The sequence below is a fragment of the Oryzias melastigma genome, linkage group LG19 (assembly GCF_002922805.2).
Source record: "Oryzias melastigma strain HK-1 linkage group LG19, ASM292280v2, whole genome shotgun sequence".
In the NCBI taxonomy this organism is placed as follows: Eukaryota; Metazoa; Chordata; class Actinopteri; order Beloniformes; family Adrianichthyidae; genus Oryzias; species Oryzias melastigma.
This window is the reverse complement of record NC_050530.1, coordinates 15,802,342-15,821,347: the sequence shown is the minus strand read 5'-3', so window position 1 is coordinate 15,821,347 and position 19,006 is coordinate 15,802,342. Positions and strand designations below refer to the sequence as shown.

Below are 19,006 nucleotides of genomic sequence, written 5' to 3'. Positions count from 1 at the left end.
TGATCTTAAGCGTAAATCCGACGCAACACAAACAGTCTCCTTTTTTGTTCCTCCGTGCGTAAATTACGCACACTCCAATTCCAACTCCAGATCTTTTGGGTACATTTATTTTGCCTTCCGAACATTTAGACATGGCAGATATAAAAGAAATAAAGTCCAATTGAAACAAGACTCCACACAGACACATCCTTACTAAACATAGCTGGAGTCTCTGCAGCGTTTGTCTTGGATGAAAGACGCATCAAAATCCATCCAGAGAGCAGATCGATGTGAGCAGAAGCCGGTGAGCAAAATGATCTCGACTTCACTCCGCATCCACGTTTGAGTTGAGGCGTGAACTTGTTTGACATGCTCTAAAGACGGCCCCTCCGTCTGATGAAGGAGGGCCTCCGCGTCTCCAACATGTTAAAGTAATACCGTGCGTCCAGACCTCCCCAAAAAGTTTGGGCATATAAAAGCCCAGCTTACTCATTTGTTTAGGCAGTAGGGAGTTTCTGCTAGGGTCTGGGTTGGAGTTACACGCAGAGACCGGACCCTAGTGTTCATGAGTGGTGTCTGAGGAGAAAAGAGGATTCCCTTTTGCCGCAAAGAATCTACATGTCTAACATTTAGACATGTTCAGCTTTGTGGATATCCGGTTAGCGCTCTTGCTCAGCGCAGCAGCGCTGTTGGTGAGAGGTCAAGGCGAAGATGATAGTAAGTACCTCTTTCAGACATTGCTTTGAGATGTTTTTTTTGGGACTATGGCTCTTTCTGGAGGAGGAAAGGATGCTGCGCAATTTTCTGGAACGGTCCTGCTCTTGGAGACTCCACTGGGAGAGATGGGGGAATTTCTTTGCAGTTTGAGGCTTTTTTTTGTTCCGGTGGAGATCTAGAAGCGCAGGAATCTACAGCTTGGATTCTTCGTGCCCCTGACACTGACGTGCAGATACATGCTCAGAGCGCGTCCTCCTCCTGCTGCTGCTGCTGGGGCGCAAACGTGAAGGGGAGCAGCTGCATTGTCTCTGATGCGCAGGGACAGGCCTCTGAGCTGAACAGCAGGAATAATAATAAAAAAAAAAACAAATGGTGGCTGGAGGCAACTTTTGTGCCTCATTCGATCAGTTTGTTTGTGGCTAAACATCTTAAAGAGCAACAACAAAATACCAATGATACAGGACTTTTACGCACGTTATAATTCTGTTCCAGATGATTAGAGGAAAAATTCATCCCGATGTCTTAAAGGAATAATTTGCTGAGCTAAAGATGGAAAAAAAAATGAGTGGAAAAATTGTTAAAGTATGACGTCGACAGAGAAAAAGCTAGTCTAGACACCCGTTAATCCTGAAACCAGCGATCCCTGCTGTTGGTGGACAACAGCGCCACTCAGTGGCTGAAACCTCAAACACACAGAATCTAGTTTAACCCTCCAGTCCTGTAAACAATTCTTTTTTTTTTTTTTTACTTATTAAGGGCAAAAAACCCTAAAATAATACATTTTAGTGCCTTTTTACTGCCTCTCCTGGTGCACAATTTGCTCAAAAATAGCTTATAGTAAGCTTTTTTGAGACAAAGCTATAGTTTTTTTTTAGCTGATGTAGATGTTTGGAATAATAGTCAGGCCAGGATGGATTGCTTTACAACATAAAAACTGTGCAGAAAAGAAGAAAAAACTAACCGTGCACCCCAACATTATCTGTCCTCAGACCACTGTTGTTATTTATTTGTAATAGATTTGGTTCGACTGCTGTAATATTTCAAAGTACTGCAGATTTCCAGCTAATTTTGTTTAAACGTGAACAAAAATAATGAAGTTTGAGTCAAAAGAAAAAAATGCTTTTATGATGCTTGTGAGGAAAAAGTTGTATAAAGTTTGTCCTTTTTGGGTAAAAATGATCAGTTAGCTCGTTTTTTTTTAACTTGAAGGAATACTTTTACTTTTGGTAGTAATTATTATTGTTTTAATAGTTTGTTATGGCTCAAAAGAACATTAGTTGCTGGAATGTGTTTTTGTGAGCAGCTTTGATGATCAAAAATGTCTGTTTTTGTTCTCCAGCATCTTTTCTTTCATTATTTTCATCGTTCTGACTTCACATAAACCACCACAGACTTTCAGCGTCTCTATCTTTGTGATTTTATTCCTAAAAAGATCCCTCACTGACTCCTTTTTCCTTTTTTTCTGCCTTCACAGAAGGATCTGCAGGATGTGAGATGAACGGAGAGTCGTATTATGACAACGATGTATTTAGACCCGAGCCCTGCAAGATGTGTACGTGCGAAAAGGGAGAAATTATCTGCGAGGAAATCTTCTGTGAGGACCTTTTGGACTGTGAGGACCCCGTCATCCCAGAGGGAGAGTGCTGCCCAATCTGCAACGGTACTTCCACTCTGCTCATTTAATAGTTTAGTGGAACCACCCAGTCGCCCCCCCCCTCCCCGCTGACTCTGACCACCTGTCTGTGTGGCCGCTTAACGACTTCTTCTTCTTCCTGGTTTAAGGATTTCCCTCACCAGCAAATACTTTCAAGATAAAAGTTGCTCAGTTGTGAATGTTCAGTTATTTGATAACATATTTTTTGTTCCTTAAATGTTATTTATATCCCATTTCCTGTTATAAAACCAAATATAATCTCATGTTCACAAAAAACAAAAGAAATATCACATTTTTTTTAAAGCTATTAGATAACTAAGCAGCTTTGTTTTTAATGGCCTTGTCCAGAAACATGCTGAGTGTCCTGCTTTAACCTCCCTAACTTGACACAGATGCTTTGAGCTTGTTTGTTGCTTCAACAATTAAATCACAAAACATTTTTGAGGCTTCCCTTAATTCTTTTCTTCTTCTTTTCTTTTTTTCCCCTTTAGGTGACTCTCAAGATGTCGTGGTACTTCAACTTTTTTATTTCTAATCTATTTTTAAAGCCAATACAGATTATAGTTTCTGAAATTCATACATCATACAACTTTAAATGTCAATTTAATTCTATTTTATGTTTTTTTTTTTTTTTGCTTAACTAAGGTTTATTTATTTGTTTTTAGGTTCCAGGACCTGAGGGCCCCAGAGGAGACCCCGTAGGTTCACATTTTATTATTAAAATCCTCTAGACTATTTAAAATAGCATAAAAATGAGTCTAAATATCCTAAAAGTTATGTTTTTGCAAAAAATATTTTAATGTTATGGTTAATTATTTTAAATATGAATGCTAAAAAAATGGTTTACAAGAATGAAAAAAGGGAGAACACCTCTGGGAAAAACTGATGACGCGGCATTTTTTAGGGTCAAAAGGTCAACTATTGTATAAAAGTCTTGTCTCAAGGCTTCTTATAATTTTGAATAACTTGTGAGACGTTAGGCAGGTTCAGTCACTGAAACCTTTTCAAATATTAGGTTTTTGCAGCAGCTTGAGAGTTCATTTGATTTTCGTTCCTCAGGGTCCAGCTGGTCCTCCTGGCAGAGATGGAATCCCTGGACAGCCTGGCCTCCCCGGCCCACCCGGCCTTCCTGGCCCACCCGGAACCACCACTGGCATTGGCGGAGTACGTATTTAAAAAAAAGAAAAAAAAAATCTGATCAAAAAAGATATTTAAAAAAAAAAAAAGATGGAAGTACCAAAACTGTAGAAGCCCAAACTGACTGACTTTCAGCACCGGGAGGGGGACAGTTCCCCTCCCTCAGGTTTAGGTGCAGAATAACTCCACTTCACACCTGACCAACTTATCTCACTTGTAAATTCATTTACAACGTTTCTGAAATGCAAGTCTTCAATAAAATGCTATATTTAGGGTCAGAAACAGACACATTCAGCTCAATATTTCAGATCTATTTCTCTGAATTCTGTTTCTCTGTTTGACTGTTTTCCTTTCCTGTCACAGAACTTCTCTCCTCAAATGAGCTTCGACCCCTCTAAGTCAAGCGGCCCACCAGTTCCTGGCCCAATGGTGGGAAACCTCATCCTTTTATAAATAATAATGAACTTTTTAAGTAATAAATATAAAATAAATCTCCATCTTCTTCATCCACAGGGTCCCCTGGGTCCCCGTGGTCCTCCTGGACCTCCTGGGTCTGCTGTAAGTGTTATGTCAATGACATTTAAGGCTTTTTTTTAATGCCAACAACCCAACAAGAATATATGACATTTGATTTGTTTGTCTCAAGGGTCCTCAAGGCTTCAATGGACCTCCTGGAGAGCCTGGAGAGCCTGGAGCTTCTGTGAGTCTGCACAACAATATCTCTGCACAAATGTCAGCCTCATTCGCTTAAAGTTTAGCTTTGAACGGATGTTTCTGCTTGATTTGACTTCCTAAAACTCATAAAATGTGTGTCTTATCTTCAGTCTTTTGCATTTGTCCTCACATGTGTTGTTTTTTAGGGCCCCATGGGTCCCCGTGGTGCTGCTGGACCTCCTGGAAAGAACGGAGATGATGTAAGTAAATTATTTCGCTCTTCTGTCACATTTTATATTTTATCTACTTGTGAATAACTCATGTTTTCTTCTATCCTTGGCATAACAAAAGGGTGAGCCCGGCAAACCTGGACGCCCTGGTGAGCGTGGAGCTGCTGGCCCTCAGGTGAGCGACACAGAAGTCACAGAAGAAATGTTTCAATTTTCTTATAGAGCTCGTATCAAAGGTTTAACTTGTCTTTTTTTATTTCCTGCAGGGTGCCCGTGGATTCCCTGGAACTCCAGGACTCCCCGGCATCAAGGGACACAGAGTAAGATCATTTCTAACATCAGTAAAAATCCTTATTAGCTGTGATCTGACCCCTTTTCTTCTGGGTGATCTTAGGGTTTCAGCGGTCTGGATGGAGCCAAGGGAGACGCTGGTCCAGCTGGCCCCAAGGTATGATAGAAAGAAAGGCTCTTCAAGTTATAAATCGGCACAAAATTACCAATATTTTAGACTAAAATAGGCTTATACGTACTGATTGAGTCCTTCTGTCTGTAGGGAGAGCCTGGTGCCCCTGGTGAGAACGGTATCCCCGGCGCTATGGTGCGTTCAGCCTCACATTTGTCAAGTTTAGTTTTTTTAATCACTCTGAGCTAAAAATTTCTTAAATTTCTCTTTTCTAGGGTGCTCGTGGTCTTCCAGGCGAGAGGGGTCGCCCTGGAGCTCCTGGCCCTGCTGTAAGCACTACTATTTCTGTTTCAGTCCCACTGGTCAATCACGTTTCATCAAAAGACTTTAAATCCATGGATTTGTTGTAATCTCCTCCACCTTTCCCCGTAGGGTGCTCGTGGTAACGATGGTAACACTGGTCCCGCTGGTCCTCCTGTAAGTACCACAACACATTGAAGTTGTGCAGCAACACCTTTGAGTTCGTTTTTTACACGTTGAGTGATTCAAGGACTGACTGATAACTCTTGATCACATCTAGGGCCCAACCGGATCTGCTGGCCCCCCTGGATTCCCAGGCGGTCCTGGTGCTAAGGTAAGTCTGTCAGTGTTGCTAAAATTACAGATAAAAATAGATTTGGTAACAAGGTGTCGCTTAATTTGGGTTGTCTAACGTAAAAAAAAAATCTGCTTGACCAATTTGGCAAAAAAATTCTAACACTACAGCACCGGAACCTTTATTTAATTCTAGGAGATGTGCAGATCATAGAATAGAATGGAATTTATTGTAGACAAATACAAGACAAAAGGGAAGATTATTAAATACAGGAAACACAATAACGAACAGAAAATTGATCATATTTCATATGCAAACTCTGCGGAATCTTTGGTATTCTTTCAGGGAGTTTATAAAAATGTGATGCAAAAGGAAATATATCCTTCTTGAGTTAAGTTTATTAGATTTTTGAGGTGATACAAATCTAAAACTTCAACCCATATAGTCATTTTTAATCTGTATTGGTACTTTCATGCATTTCATACATACAAAAACACGTCAACGCGTTTGGGATTCAGGAGAAAGTAAAAGACAAATTACTTTCCTAATATATTTTCTATTTTAATTTATCCAAATATGTAACCCCCAAATTTATTTAACCCCTTGATGCCTATTAATTCAAATATGCACCAAACCAATTCAACTCTAAAATTCCCTTGATTTAGCACCGACTTGAAAGCAAAATTAGATTTTTTTTCATAGAAATAAATTCAGGCGTTAAAGGGTTAAATTTTAGTGAACACAGTAAATAACTCATTTACATTTCAAAGGTAAATGTACCCGCTTGATTCCACAGGGAGAAACAGGTCCTCAGGGAGGCCGTGGAGCTGAAGGACCTCAAGGAGCACGTGGAGAGCCAGGTAACCCAGGACCTGCTGGTGCTGCTGGCCCTGCTGTAAGTAGATGTTCGATACACTTAGGTACTTTTTAAAAAATGTGTACATTAAATTGATCCTTTTTTGTGATTATTATCCCAACAGGGTAACCCGGGATCTGATGGTAACCCCGGTGCTAAGGGTTCTCCTGTAAGTGTCCCCCAGGGTGGTCATAATTGTTTGGTTCTGGATAATGTGGCGCTCCTACACCCTTATTTTCCTCCCCTCAGGGTGCTGCTGGTATTGCTGGCGCTCCTGGTTTGCCCGGTGTTCGTGGTCCTCCTGGAGGTCAGGGAGCTGTTGGTGCTCAAGGTCCTAAAGGTAACAATGTAAGTGGGCAATTTTGTATTTTATTGTTTTAAGGAATCGAGGATCATCCAACATGAACTAAAATATATTCCGTCAACAGGGAGATCCCGGTCCTCCTGGTCCTAAGGGAGAGGCTGGTGCCAAGGGTGAACCTGTAAGTTTTAAACCTTTATTGGTGGAACATTTTACCCATCAGCCACTTAGTGAAACTGATGGTTTCCATCCGTCTTTTAGGGCCCAGCTGGACTTCAGGGACTTGCAGGCCCATCCGGCGAGGAAGGAAAGAGAGGACCTCGTGGAGAGCCCGGTGGTGCTGGACCCCGTGGAGCCCCTGGAGAGCGTGTACGTTCCTTCATCTTTTGACCAGTTTCACCACTTTTTCTCACATAAATGTGTATTTTAGAGAGGTAAAATGGTAAACGATATAAATTGAGGCTCTGACATGTTAGAGAAATGAAAGTTCTTGTGGATATGGTGTATTTTTTTAATGAATGTGATTGGTTTGGGTGTTGTAGGGTGCCCCTGGCGCTCGTGGTTTCCCTGGTGCTGATGGAGCTGGTGGTCCAAAGGTGAGCTTAATTAATCCGTCAGTTCAAGTCACAATTAGATGTGACTTTATCAATATTCAGTACTTTGAGAAATTCCTCCTAACTCTTTAACTTGTGTGTCAGGGTGCCCCTGGCGAGCGTGGAGCCCCTGGAGCAATGGGACCTCAAGGAGCCACTGGTGAATCTGGATCTCCTGGTGCACCTGGTGCTCCTGGCTCCAAGGTTGGGTGAAAAATATTTAAAAATAAATAAAATAAAATATACTGATGAGCGCTTTTCTTGCAATGAATCCAACATATGTGATGCTTGAACTCTTTAGGGTGTGACTGGTAGCCCTGGAAGCCCCGGCCCTGATGGCAAAGCTGGACCTGCTGTAAGTTTGTTTGATTTCTGAACATATGGACGATAAGAAATCACTAGAAACGTGTTTCAGTCTTTTGATTTATTTGGTCATTAAACTTTAGGGTGCTCCCGGACAAGACGGTCGCCCCGGACCCGCTGGCCCCGGTGGAGCCAGAGGACAGCCTGGTGTCATGGGATTCCCTGGACCCAAAGGAAACGCTGTGCGTTCAATCCCTTCATTTTAACCAAAATCTGATAGAAATACAAAAAAATTAAACAAAAAATATATATATTTTAAGTTTTAGAAAAAGGGAAAATGCAGTAAAAGGTTCTACTTTTCTGGCAGATTTATGCTGTAACAACAATATTTGGCAATACATGTATTTATGTCCCACACTGCCACCCAAATGTATTTGTTTTTTCATCACAAAGTTTATTAAAGCTTCACGATCTTGAGCTCTTCTGTGGACGTTTGTCTCTAACAGGGTGAGAATGGAAAGCCCGGTGAGAGAGGCCCCTCTGGACCTGCTGGTGCCGTTGTAAGTACATTTTATAAAATGCACAAACCAGATAACTTCTCTGTAAGCTGAAAAAAACGTGTAAAACAATTGGCAGGAATTAAAAGATGACCTTTTTTTTTAGGGTGCTCCTGGCAAAGACGGTGATGTTGGTGCTCCTGGACCTGCCGGCCCTGCTGTGAGTATCTCAACTTCGTTTTTTTATTGGCAATCATGTGTTAAATTAAAGTTGAATGAGAATAAGCTACATTTAGCATGAAGGATTCCTGAATTTGACTCCACTTTTGTCCTTGTCTTTGTGCAGGGAGCTGCTGGCGAGAAGGGAGAGCAGGGACCTGCTGGTCCTAACGGTTTCCAGGTGAGTTTTTACCTCAGAGGCCAAAAATTCTTAAGGTTTAGTTTCTTTTTTGCATTTCCTCAATGAAATCTTTCATCTGAAAGGGTCTTCCTGGACCCCAAGGTGCTACTGGTGAAACTGGCAAGCCCGGTGAGCAGGTAAAGAATGGTTCAACTTTTGATTTTTACCCTAAATTTACATAAACATCTTCGATGCAGTTGGTTTGAACTTTTAAAATCTTGTCTTTAGGGTGTTCCTGGTGAAGCTGGACCTCCTGGCCCATCTGGACCCAGAGTGAGTCTTTCAGACCTTTTCAGATCTTTCCTGTTATCTTGTGCAGATTTTATTTCTAGGCTCTGAGTGATTTAATCATTTAACCTTCAGGGTGAAAGAGGTTTCCCTGGAGAGCGTGGTGGTAACGGTCCTGCTGGTCCAGCCGGACCTCGTGGTGCTCCTGGTCCTGCTGGTAACGACGGCGCTAAGGTACGTTTCCCAACGTTCACAAGTTTCTGCTGATGATTACATCTCTTACGAGTCCACAACTGAAGATAAATAGATTGATGCTAATACAGTTGGATGGAATGTTAAATTTAATTAAATGTGTTTATGGAAGTTGCCAAAAAACAACCAAAAATCTTCACAGATGGAAACAAAAGAGAGCAATGTACAGCCGAACTCTAGGAAAAAAGATGATTTGTGAAATCATTTTAATTTGTTTTAAGGGTATGATTACTTTTAAGCATATATCAACTCCCTTTTCTGTCAGGAATGGAGACTGAAGGACCCAAATTCAGAAAAACAGACACTATGGAAAAGATTTTAAGATCAGAAAAAAATAGGATTAAAATATAGCAAAAAAAAAAGATATAATCATGGTAATGAGGAGAAGAATCTGGCAATTTCTAACAAAAAACAAACATTGAAATAAACTATTCATTAGGAGAATAGTTGTGATAAATTAAAGCTTAAATCTGATGTTATAGTGACTAAAAGTAGGTGAAAAAAAAGGATCAAACAGAAAACTGAAAAAAGACATTTATTCTCTTTTTAAAAGTAACAGGAAATCATAAAAAGGATTTTACTGAAAACGCTTTTATGAAAAACCAGCATTTATGTTAAAAGTTGCAATAGTGACTGCTAAAATGGCTAAAGTTCATGTTTATAAACTGCTTTTGTCCAGAAATTAATATTTAAGATCCACCAATCAGGCGACAGATTTTGATCAGTCAGTGTTTTAAAGGTTTCACAAAAACCTCAAACACTAAGTCTACTTTAGTGTTTGAACAGAAGAAGTCAGAGCAAATTTCAGTAATTAGATTTTTAATTCATTTCTATTTTTTGTTGCCTTTTGACTCAATTTTTTCTCAAAAGATTTACAGCAAATTTCCAGTCAGCATTAATGTAAAGAAGAGTACTAAAAATATAAACAAATTCCATTTTGGTTGTTTTAATAAAACCTGGAAACTGCAAAAACTGCTAAATGAAGAAATTGTTGCAAAATTCAAAAAATAAATTAATAATAAGTAAATCTTTGACTTTTGTTGGTCTAAAGGAGTTAAAAGGCTTGTTAAGTCATGTTGGGTTGCAATAGCCCAAAGGGACATCGAGTATCTGCAAACTCCTGGACTCAAAATGACTCCAAAGACGTAACTAACGTTTATCCAGTAGTTTTCTCTGCACTGACCTCACTTTGTCAATGTCAGCATTAATATTAACACCCATGTCCTCGATTGTCTCTCAAGACTTGAGGTCATAACGTATGAAATTTTATAAAGTTTTCCCCAAAACACACACACTCATGGATCCAACTTTGCTATTCCTACTTACAGATGAGCAGATGTGGATGTAAACTCTTGGGTTTGGGTTGCAGGGTGAGCCCGGTGCTGCTGGCGCCCCCGGTGGTGTTGGAGCCCCCGGTATGCAGGGAATGCCCGGAGAACGAGGAGCTGCTGGTCTGCCAGGTGTCAAGGGAGAAAGAGTGAGTGTCACAGTTAGGATCAGAAGTATATCTGAGCTGGGAGGCTGTCTTAACTTCCTCATAAAAGAAAAACAGAATTCAAAACTGCAATGTAGCAAAGTGGGCTAAATGTTAAAGTCCCATATGCTGTCGTGCACCATGTTAAAATTGGGGGAGTGGTGAGCTGCAGACACAGCCGCCCTCTCCCCCAGTCCAACCCCTTAAGCGGGGATGGATTGGATCCCATTTTTAAAGTCTTTAGTATGACTCGGCCTGGATTTGAACTCAAGATTTTCTACAGGATAGACACTCTACCACAGGGTCGCTCTTTCTGATCATGAAACCATAGTTCAACAACTCTTCTTCCTGGTCAGGGTGACGGCGGTGCTAAAGGAGCTGACGGTGCCGCTGGCAAAGATGGTGTCCGTGGCATGACTGGTCCCATTGGAATGCCTGGACCCCCTGGTCCTCAGGGTGAGAAGGTAAGATCCAGAAAACACCATTTTTGACAATTATTTTTGATGTATCTCTAAAAGGATGTTTATAATCTACTAAATCTCATCAAATATATGTTAGATCTTTTGATCCAAACCAAACTTTTTGTTACATTCTTAAGAGAAAGCCTTTTTCTGAATAAAAAACATCTATGGAAAATGAATGAAGTTGTCAAACTCTACTTGACTTTAGTTATTAATCATAATATTTGATAATTTTTTTACATTTTTATTCATTTTCCTTTGTTTTTTAATCAATTCATTTCTTTATTTCTGAAACCAGTTTGGTAGATCTGTGTGATTTCTTGCTGTATTGTCTACAAATAATGCTTGAAATGAACCATTGGAGCAAATCAAATCAAATCAGACAAAATCAGATAAGACTGAATCCAATCAAATTGAGTAAATCAAATCAAATAGATTAACTCAAGTTGAGTAAATCAAATTCATTCAAATCAAATCGGGTAAATCAAATCAAATCAAACCATGAGTGACCTCAGCTGACCCCATTTTCCTGGTTTCAGGGAGAGCCTGGTCCCGTTGGAGTTGCTGGACTGACTGGTCCTCGTGGTGCCCCTGTAAGTGTCTCCACCTTCACCTTCACAACCATATACATGCGGTCTATGTTTGTGACCTTCTGCCTTGTTGTACTAAAAGGGCGAGCGTGGAGAGAATGGACCTCCTGGACCCGCCGGCTTTGCTGGACCTCCTGTAAGCACCACTTTGTTGCTCTCATCTATGATGATCAGCTCTAGATTCCCCTTTGATGGTTCTCTGGTTCTCTCTCTTTAGGGTGCTGACGGTCAACCTGGTCTCAAGGGAGAGTCTGGAGACACTGGACCCAAGGGAGATGCTGGTGCTCCTGGACCCGCTGGACCCGCTGGAGGTGCTGGTCCTCAGGTTGGTGTTCACCTTGACATCCCTTAAACAACCTTCATTAAAAATACATATAAAAACAAAAATATTTAAAGCAAAATGATAAAGTACGTTAACAGTCTAAATCGTTTGATTTTTATCAATAACAGGGACCTGCTGGACCTCCTGGACCCAAAGGTGCTACTGGTGGTGCTGGTGCTCCTGTAAGTATTCGGTTAAAGTTTATATTTAGGTAGAAATCATGTTAAAAATGTAAAGAATTTTCACAGAAAACTAAAAAAGAACACCATACAAGTCTTTTTTTAAATTTTTTAAAGGTGTGGTCTGAGTAAACTCAGAAAATGAATAAAAGTGAATTAAAGTCCTCTGATGTTTAATGTTATATAAGCAAGACGCTTGTAATTACAGACGTTATTTGTTTGTTTTGGGTTACATGTGGATTACCTTTAGCTGAGTTTCTAGTTTGAACTTTTTGGGGTTCTTTCTTAGTTTCCAGCTATAATAGAGGGAGGAGCCTCAAAAAAGACGATTTAAAGTAAACCGGCAATTTAGGCAATAATCTGAGCACATAATGTGGCATATAAAATCAAGATATACTGTAAAATGTTATTGAATACAGCCAATGAATTGTATTTCAGCATTTTTTTCTTCAGAATCTACTGGAATTATCATGTTAAGGGTTAAAAAGTTACATTATGTTAAAGACTTTGTCGCCTCAGGAGAAACAAAGAGAAAAAATATTATCTAAAACTATGACATAATTGTAATTTTTAAAATTGTAATTAATTTATTAATTAATTTTCAAGACAATTTTTGCATATTAAGAAACAAATATTCCTTCCTTTTTCATTAAAATCTTAACCAAAATTAATTTTTTCTCTCTCTCTTTAGGGCCCCACTGGTTACCCCGGATCTCCTGGCAGAGTTGGACCTCCCGGACCTGCTGTGAGTTCCCTCCCACACATATTTTATCCCGAACATCAACTTTGATCTTATCATGACCTATAAATTATATCCAGGGAGCTGCTGGCCCTCCTGGACCAGTTGGAGCTGTTGGCAAAGATGGAGCCAGAGGACAGCGTGGTGAGACTGGACCTGCTGGACGCCCAGGTGAAGCTGGTGCTGCTGGACCCCCAGGACCCACCGGAGAGAAGGGTTCCCCCGGTTCTGATGGAGCTGCTGTATGTGTTTTTTTGACAAAAGTGATAACACACTATATCCTTCTTTTTAAAAGATAGATAGATAGATAGACAACTTTATTAATCCATTTGGGACGTGCCCGCAGGGAAATTAAAAACACTAACAGGCCACATTTTCCTTGTGTTCAGGGTGCCCCCGGTGCCCCCGGACCTCAGGGTATCGCTGGTCAGCGTGGTATCGTAGGTCTCCCTGGACAGCGTGGAGAGCGTGGTTTCCCTGGAATGCCTGGACCATCTGTGAGTATTTCATCTTACATCAGCGTTCCAGATCACACTGAATGCATGAACTGATCATTCTGGTGTTTTTCAGGGTGAGCCTGGGAAGCAGGGACCTTCCGGACCTGTTGGTGAGCGTGGAGCCCCTGGACCTTCTGGCCCCCCTGGGCTGTCTGGTCCTCCCGGAGAGGCTGGTCGTGAGGTAAAAGATTAAAACAAAAAAAATGATCCACATTTCCTTCACTTGAGAAATCATAAAACGCTTTCTTTAAACATATTTTTTCAGGGATCCGCTGGTAACGATGGTGCTCCTGGTCGTGATGGCTCTCCTGGACCCAAGGTAATTCTCCCCTATTTCATTAACTTGAAAATGTGTTACTTCACGAATATTAAACCACAGTGTCCATTTAGGGAGACCGTGGTGAGAGTGGCACTCCTGGGCCCCCTGGACCCCCTGGTGCTCCTGGAGCCCCGGGTGCTGTTGGCCCCTCTGGCAAAGCTGGTGACCGTGGAGAGAGTGTAAGTCCACTTCCGTGCAGCTCATGAATCCAATCCTGTTGGAATATTTCAGCAAGTTAAAAGGTCTTCCTTCCCCTTTAGGGTCCTGCTGGTCCTGCCGGTCCTGCTGGCCCCGCTGGTGCTCGTGGACCTTCTGTACGTTCCCCTACATTTGATATAAAATAATGATCTTTTTTTAGCTGAATTACATTATTTCATGCTAACCTGTGATGGCATGTTTGACACCAGGGCCCTGCTGGAGCTAAGGGAGACAGAGGAGAGACTGGTGAGGCTGGAGAAAGAGGCCACAAGGGACACAGAGGATTCACCGGCATGCAGGGTCTGCCCGGAACCGCTGTGAGTATTCAAGAGATGAGAATCGTTAATAAACTAAAATGATTAGCCAGATCCATGATTTGATCATCAAGATGAAAAGAATTTACAGTGTCTGCAGTCAATAAATTTATAAACCAGTTCACACATGCAAAAACAGGTAGCTGAAAAATAGAAGAGAGCATTACTGTTAAGAAGAAAATCACTAGAAAGTAGTAAAAGTATCTGTCCATGCAGCAAGTCGTTTTTACTTAACAAATCTTATAAAATATCCACATTTAGAAACAAGGAATTCCACACAATCATTCAAAAATGGAAATATGTGCTAAAATAGAAAACTGTTAGATAGAATTGTTAGCTTAAAAAGTATTTTTAGCTGATTCTAAGCAAACAGTATGTATTTTTTGTTTTTGTTTTATGTACTTATATTGCAGTTCATTTTGACTACAGTGACAAAACAAGTGGAAATGACTAGTTTTAGGACAAAATGTGAACAAAATGAAAATACAGTCTTAGCACAAGATCTTAATCAATCCTCAAAAAATCTAAGACTAACTCTTATTCTTAAAACATAAATCTACATTTTTGTTTCTAAAATAATGATACTGAAATAATAATAGTAAATGCCAGTTTAATGAATATTTAACTTTAAAACAATATAACTGAGATTGAACTAAAAGTTACTTTTCAATTTGAGGGATTTTTGAACCTTAAATAAAGTTTTGAGCAAAATCATTTTTGACTCATTTAAAGAATAATTTAACTTGTTCTAGATTTTAGCACCTAATGACACACAATTATCAACTGTGTTCATTTGAAGAAAAACCTGGAAAGCTCAAAAGGAAAGAAAAGTTAAACAACTTCAAACCTGATCTTAAATGTCAAAAAGCAAGGTTTTAAATCTTTCCATGGATCAAACAGCTTGCAGTACACGGATGACACTAAAACATTTTACACAGCATGTTTTTCTAATTTAATTATGTCTTCACTTGCCTCTAGGGACCTTCTGGAGAGAGAGGACCTGCTGGTGCCTCAGGACCTGCTGGACCTCGTGTAAGCACAACTGTTTCCACACATTTCACACAAATAAACACCCAATCAGTTTAGGAAAAGAGAACATACATTTATGAGACCCCTATCTCATTAGCATGATCCAAACTTTCCTCAGAACCCCATGGGATAGAACTTTTTCATGTTTTCTGCCCTGTAGTTCATCATCATTCCACTAGGGGGAGTAGAAGGGCTTTTCCTGCTCATTTCAAAATGGCTGCCCCCATGAAATCTCAAAAACACTTTTGGCAGGAATTTTTTTTTGCTAATTTTCTAAACTTTATAGTGAGAATAACTAATCTGTTGTCATTCTATTTTGTGAACAACTACTTTTTGTGTTGAAAAACTGTAAAATGAGTTAATAATTAATTCTTTAAAATATAGTTACAGCATATTACAAAAAAGTGTGGGTCAAATTTGACATAGTGGGTAAATAAGAGGCTTTTTTTCTGAACATTCAAGTAAATATTTTTGCATCTTAAATTAGCAGTGTTGTTGCAAAAACTTACAAAATTATTATGATAATTGATACAACTTATATCTCATTAAAATGCATATTGCTTAATCATGTTTGTGAATTTTATCAAAGGTTTAAAAAACATCTCAATTCCAAAAATATTTCAATTTTCTGCCAATTCTTTGATGTAGTGGTTAAAAAAATGTTATTTATTTTACACACACTGTAACTATGAATTGAATTGATGTGATTTGTTGATTGATCTGTTGGTTTTGCTGCATAGGGACCTGCTGGAAACAGCGGCTCCCCAGGTAAGGATGGTGCGAACGGTATGCCTGGACCCATCGGACCCCCTGGACCTCGTGGTCGCAACGGAGATATGGGACCCGCTGTAAGTCTCCCTATCACTACTGTTTCACAACCTCTTGGATGGACTACACCTGCAGTTTGTAACCTCCTGGCGTCTCGACACAGGGTCCTCCCGGACCTCCTGGACTCCCTGGACCTCCTGGACCTCCCGGAAGTGGATTTGACTTTGTCAGCCAGCCTCTTCAGGAGAAAGCCCCCGATCCTCTGCGTGGCGGCTACCGTGCTGATGATCCCAACATGGTGCGCGATCGTGACATGGAGGTGGACACCACTCTCAAAACCTTGAGCCAGAGGGTGGAGAAGATCCGCAGCCCCGACGGTAGCCAGAAGAGCCCCGCACGCATGTGCCGCGACCTGAGGATGTGCCACCCTGAGTGGAAGAGCGGTGAGTGCTGATCCCTTCTTCCACAGAAGAAACCGACCATTAGGGCAGGGTGATACTATGCATTTGGGAATTGATCTGATACGAGTCAATATCGCTAATACCGATACCAATATCGATATTTTTCGCAAAAGAGGTGGATCTGACATGAACCTCAAAATCTCAAGTTGTATCTCAACTTGTAAGTTTCCCTTTTTTTAATTACTTGATAAACATTCAAACTGAATTTTTAAATGGAACAATAAAAACATCTGCGGGTCAGTATCGATCCGATACCAATTTGAGATCAATACTATCAATATTTTGGATCGACCATCAATATGAGCTCATTTTGAGGTCTATTTTTTCCTCACTGCATTTCAGGCATGTACTGGGTTGACCCCAACCAGGGCTCCCCTCTGGATGCCATCAAAGTCCACTGCAACATGGAGACTGGAGAGACCTGCGTGTCTGCCAGCCAGTCTAGCATCCCCATGAAGAACTGGTACAGAAGCAAGAACATCAGAGAGAAGAAGCACGTCTGGTTCGGCGAGACCATGACCGGTGGATTCCAGGTGAGAACAGTGTCAATCCAAGGATTTCTTACAGTCATTTTGATTGATCCGCCTGCTGACATGATATATCCTCTTCCTTCAGTTCCAGTATGGCGGCAGCGAGGCTGATCAGGAGGATGTCAACATCCAGATTGCCTTCATGCGTCTGATGTCCAACCAGGCCTCTCAGAACATCACATACCACTGCAAGAACAGCATCGCCTACATGGATTCTGCCACCGGCAACTTGAAAAAGGCCCTGCATCTCCAGGGCTCCGGCGATGTGGAGATCAGAGCCGAGGGCAACAGCCGCTTCACATACGGCGTCAGCGAGGACGGCTGCACGGTGAGTCCACTCCCTCACATTTTTGAAGACCAAACATATGAATATCCAACTTTCTGACTTATTTAAAATAATTCCACCTCCACAGTCGCACACTGGCACATGGGGCAAGACAGTCATCGACTACAAGACAACAAAAACATCCCGCTTGCCCATCATTGACATTGCTCCTATGGATGTTGGTGGACCTGATCAGGAATTTGGCGTTGAAGTTGGCCCCGTTTGCTTCTTGTAAAAATGAAAGAAAGATGGACATGACATTGTTGTTTTTTTTTTCTAGCAGTCATCTCTAAATCCCTTTTTCTATGCAATCAAAACTCATTCGGCTTAGAACCACTCTACTGAAGACAGTGTTTTTTTTTTTTCGTTTTCCTGCCATGAGACTATTTTTTTTATTTTTTACTTGGGACTGCCACTGCAACCGAACCCAACCATGAGGACACTTTAAAGAAAAAAATCTTTTGCTTCCACTAGCAACAAGAAAATAATGTTTACTTTTGTAAAATATTCCCTTTGACAATTGAGACCCACACATGCGACGAAACACAGGTGACTTTTGCCATTTTCTATCACTGCAGAAGGACATTGAAAACAACCAATGATATGTACCATTTTTCTGGTGTCAAATAAATTGTAAAAAGTGTGGAGTGTCTTCTTGATCTAAATTCTGAAGGGAAATAATCTAGCAAAGACAAAGAAAAGAGGAAAAAGATCATTGCAGTATGGATGGCTACCTCATATGAAGTCACCCTAGTTTCTAGTTTTGAAGGGGTGAAATAAAAACCAATCAAAGGTGCTATTAGTAAGGTTTAGTTATTGGTATTTGATAGTGAAAGCCTCATTGTCATTGATCACTAATTCCTGGTGCTACTAAATTGACTATTGTTGTCTATGCAGTGTTTTCTTCTTCTACTTTGGCGGCGCTCCTTTGAATCGTTTTGAAACAGGATGTAAAGGATGCAATCATGTCTTTGTAGATAAAAGCAAGTGACTTTGGTTCAAAATAACTGTCCCTGTGTTCACTTCTGATCCCTCTATCTGTCGTGGAAAAACCAGAAACCAGAAACCAGCACGCATCCACCACCTGCTGTTGATGTTGTTTGTTGATGTCTTTTTCACGAAGGGTTTCTTTAAAAAAAAAAAAAAAAAGATTAAAAAAAGAATTCAATGCGGACCCACTTTCATGGTTGAAAAGAGAGATTCTGTACTTATTTTGTACATGTATAATAAATCGAGATGTTTTTAATTATTGTGGGTGCTGAAATAAAGCATGTGAAGTGGTCTACTCATATATTGTGTACGCTGAGTTTTCACTGTTCTGTTGGGCGACTGTTGTGAAGCTGAGTGAGAAAAACTATTTATAGAACATTAACTAAAAAAATATACAATCAGTGTGTATTTATACATTTTTAGAATCAGCTTTTCACAACAGTTGCAAAGGCTTTAGTTCAATGAAACAACAGTGAAAACAAGAAAAAATCCATGATTCCAGCTTTGCTTCATTAGGTTTTACTGCTACAAATAAACACAAAATCATCAATGTATGAGTTTTACATTCTTTGACACAATACCACAATTTCAATTTCTTCTGCTCAAACGGAAAACTTCAAATTAGAACAAAAAAGAGCAGCAGCACCCCCTTGTGGTCAAGGAACAGCAGCTTCATTTAGAATTCAAAGACGGCACGGTGGCTTTGTGGCCAATCAGCAGGAAGGTCAGGGTTCAAATCCCAGCTGGAGTTTGCATATTCTTATATAAATACTGTATATGGGTTTCCTGAGAACACCCCAGCTTCCATCCACTGTCCAAAATATATGTTTCATGTGTTAGTTATTGAGATTCTAAATAAGAGCCTGTGACCTTTGACCCCTTGATAGCTCTCCAGTTAAAGAAAAATAAAAAGATTTTAATTTTAAAAAGTAACTTTAAAGTAGTAAACTTTAAAAAAAATAGTAAATGTAAACTCAATTAAAGTAAATTACAGACAGTTGAAGTATCACA

The 19,006-nt window shown here is 40.3% G+C and overlaps 1 protein-coding gene across 1 annotated transcript; it reads left to right on the top strand.

The window, feature by feature from the left end:
* The first annotated feature begins 426 nt into the window (after positions 1-426).
* Positions 427-18,296, top strand: col1a1b (collagen, type I, alpha 1b). Its single transcript, XM_024284999.1, has 51 exons — positions 427-696; positions 2,171-2,356; positions 2,842-2,861; positions 3,016-3,048; positions 3,410-3,514; positions 3,851-3,916; positions 4,001-4,045; positions 4,134-4,187; positions 4,348-4,401; positions 4,493-4,546; positions 4,638-4,691; positions 4,766-4,819; positions 4,925-4,969; positions 5,050-5,103; positions 5,207-5,251; positions 5,355-5,408; positions 6,166-6,264; positions 6,350-6,394; positions 6,475-6,573; positions 6,654-6,707; positions 6,788-6,895; positions 7,069-7,122; positions 7,225-7,323; positions 7,421-7,474; positions 7,566-7,664; positions 7,929-7,982; positions 8,086-8,139; positions 8,266-8,319; positions 8,403-8,456; positions 8,548-8,592; positions 8,683-8,781; positions 10,169-10,276; positions 10,630-10,737; positions 11,274-11,327; positions 11,407-11,460; positions 11,542-11,649; positions 11,775-11,828; positions 12,517-12,570; positions 12,645-12,806; positions 12,954-13,061; positions 13,135-13,242; positions 13,327-13,380; positions 13,452-13,559; positions 13,641-13,694; positions 13,788-13,895; positions 14,871-14,924; positions 15,662-15,769; positions 15,853-16,132; positions 16,493-16,683; positions 16,766-17,008; positions 17,094-18,296. Exons 1-51 carry the CDS (start codon positions 615-617, stop codon positions 17,238-17,240), a joined length of 4,341 nt encoding a protein of 1,446 aa, XP_024140767.1. The 5' UTR covers positions 427-614; the 3' UTR covers positions 17,241-18,296.
* Positions 18,297-19,006: the final 710 nt, after the last annotated feature.

Excerpts from the sequence above, each read along its gene's own strand:
- col1a1b (XM_024284999.1), top strand. The coding sequence starts at position 615 with ATGTTCAGCTTTGTGGATATCCGGTTAGCGCTCTTGCTCAGCGCAGCA. Across the intron at positions 3,515-3,850 it reads CCACCACTGGCATTGGCGGA|AACTTCTCTCCTCAAATGAG; the intron begins GTACGTATTTAA and ends TTCCTGTCACAG. Across the intron at positions 6,896-7,068 it reads GTGGAGCCCCTGGAGAGCGT|GGTGCCCCTGGCGCTCGTGG; the intron begins GTACGTTCCTTC and ends TGGGTGTTGTAG.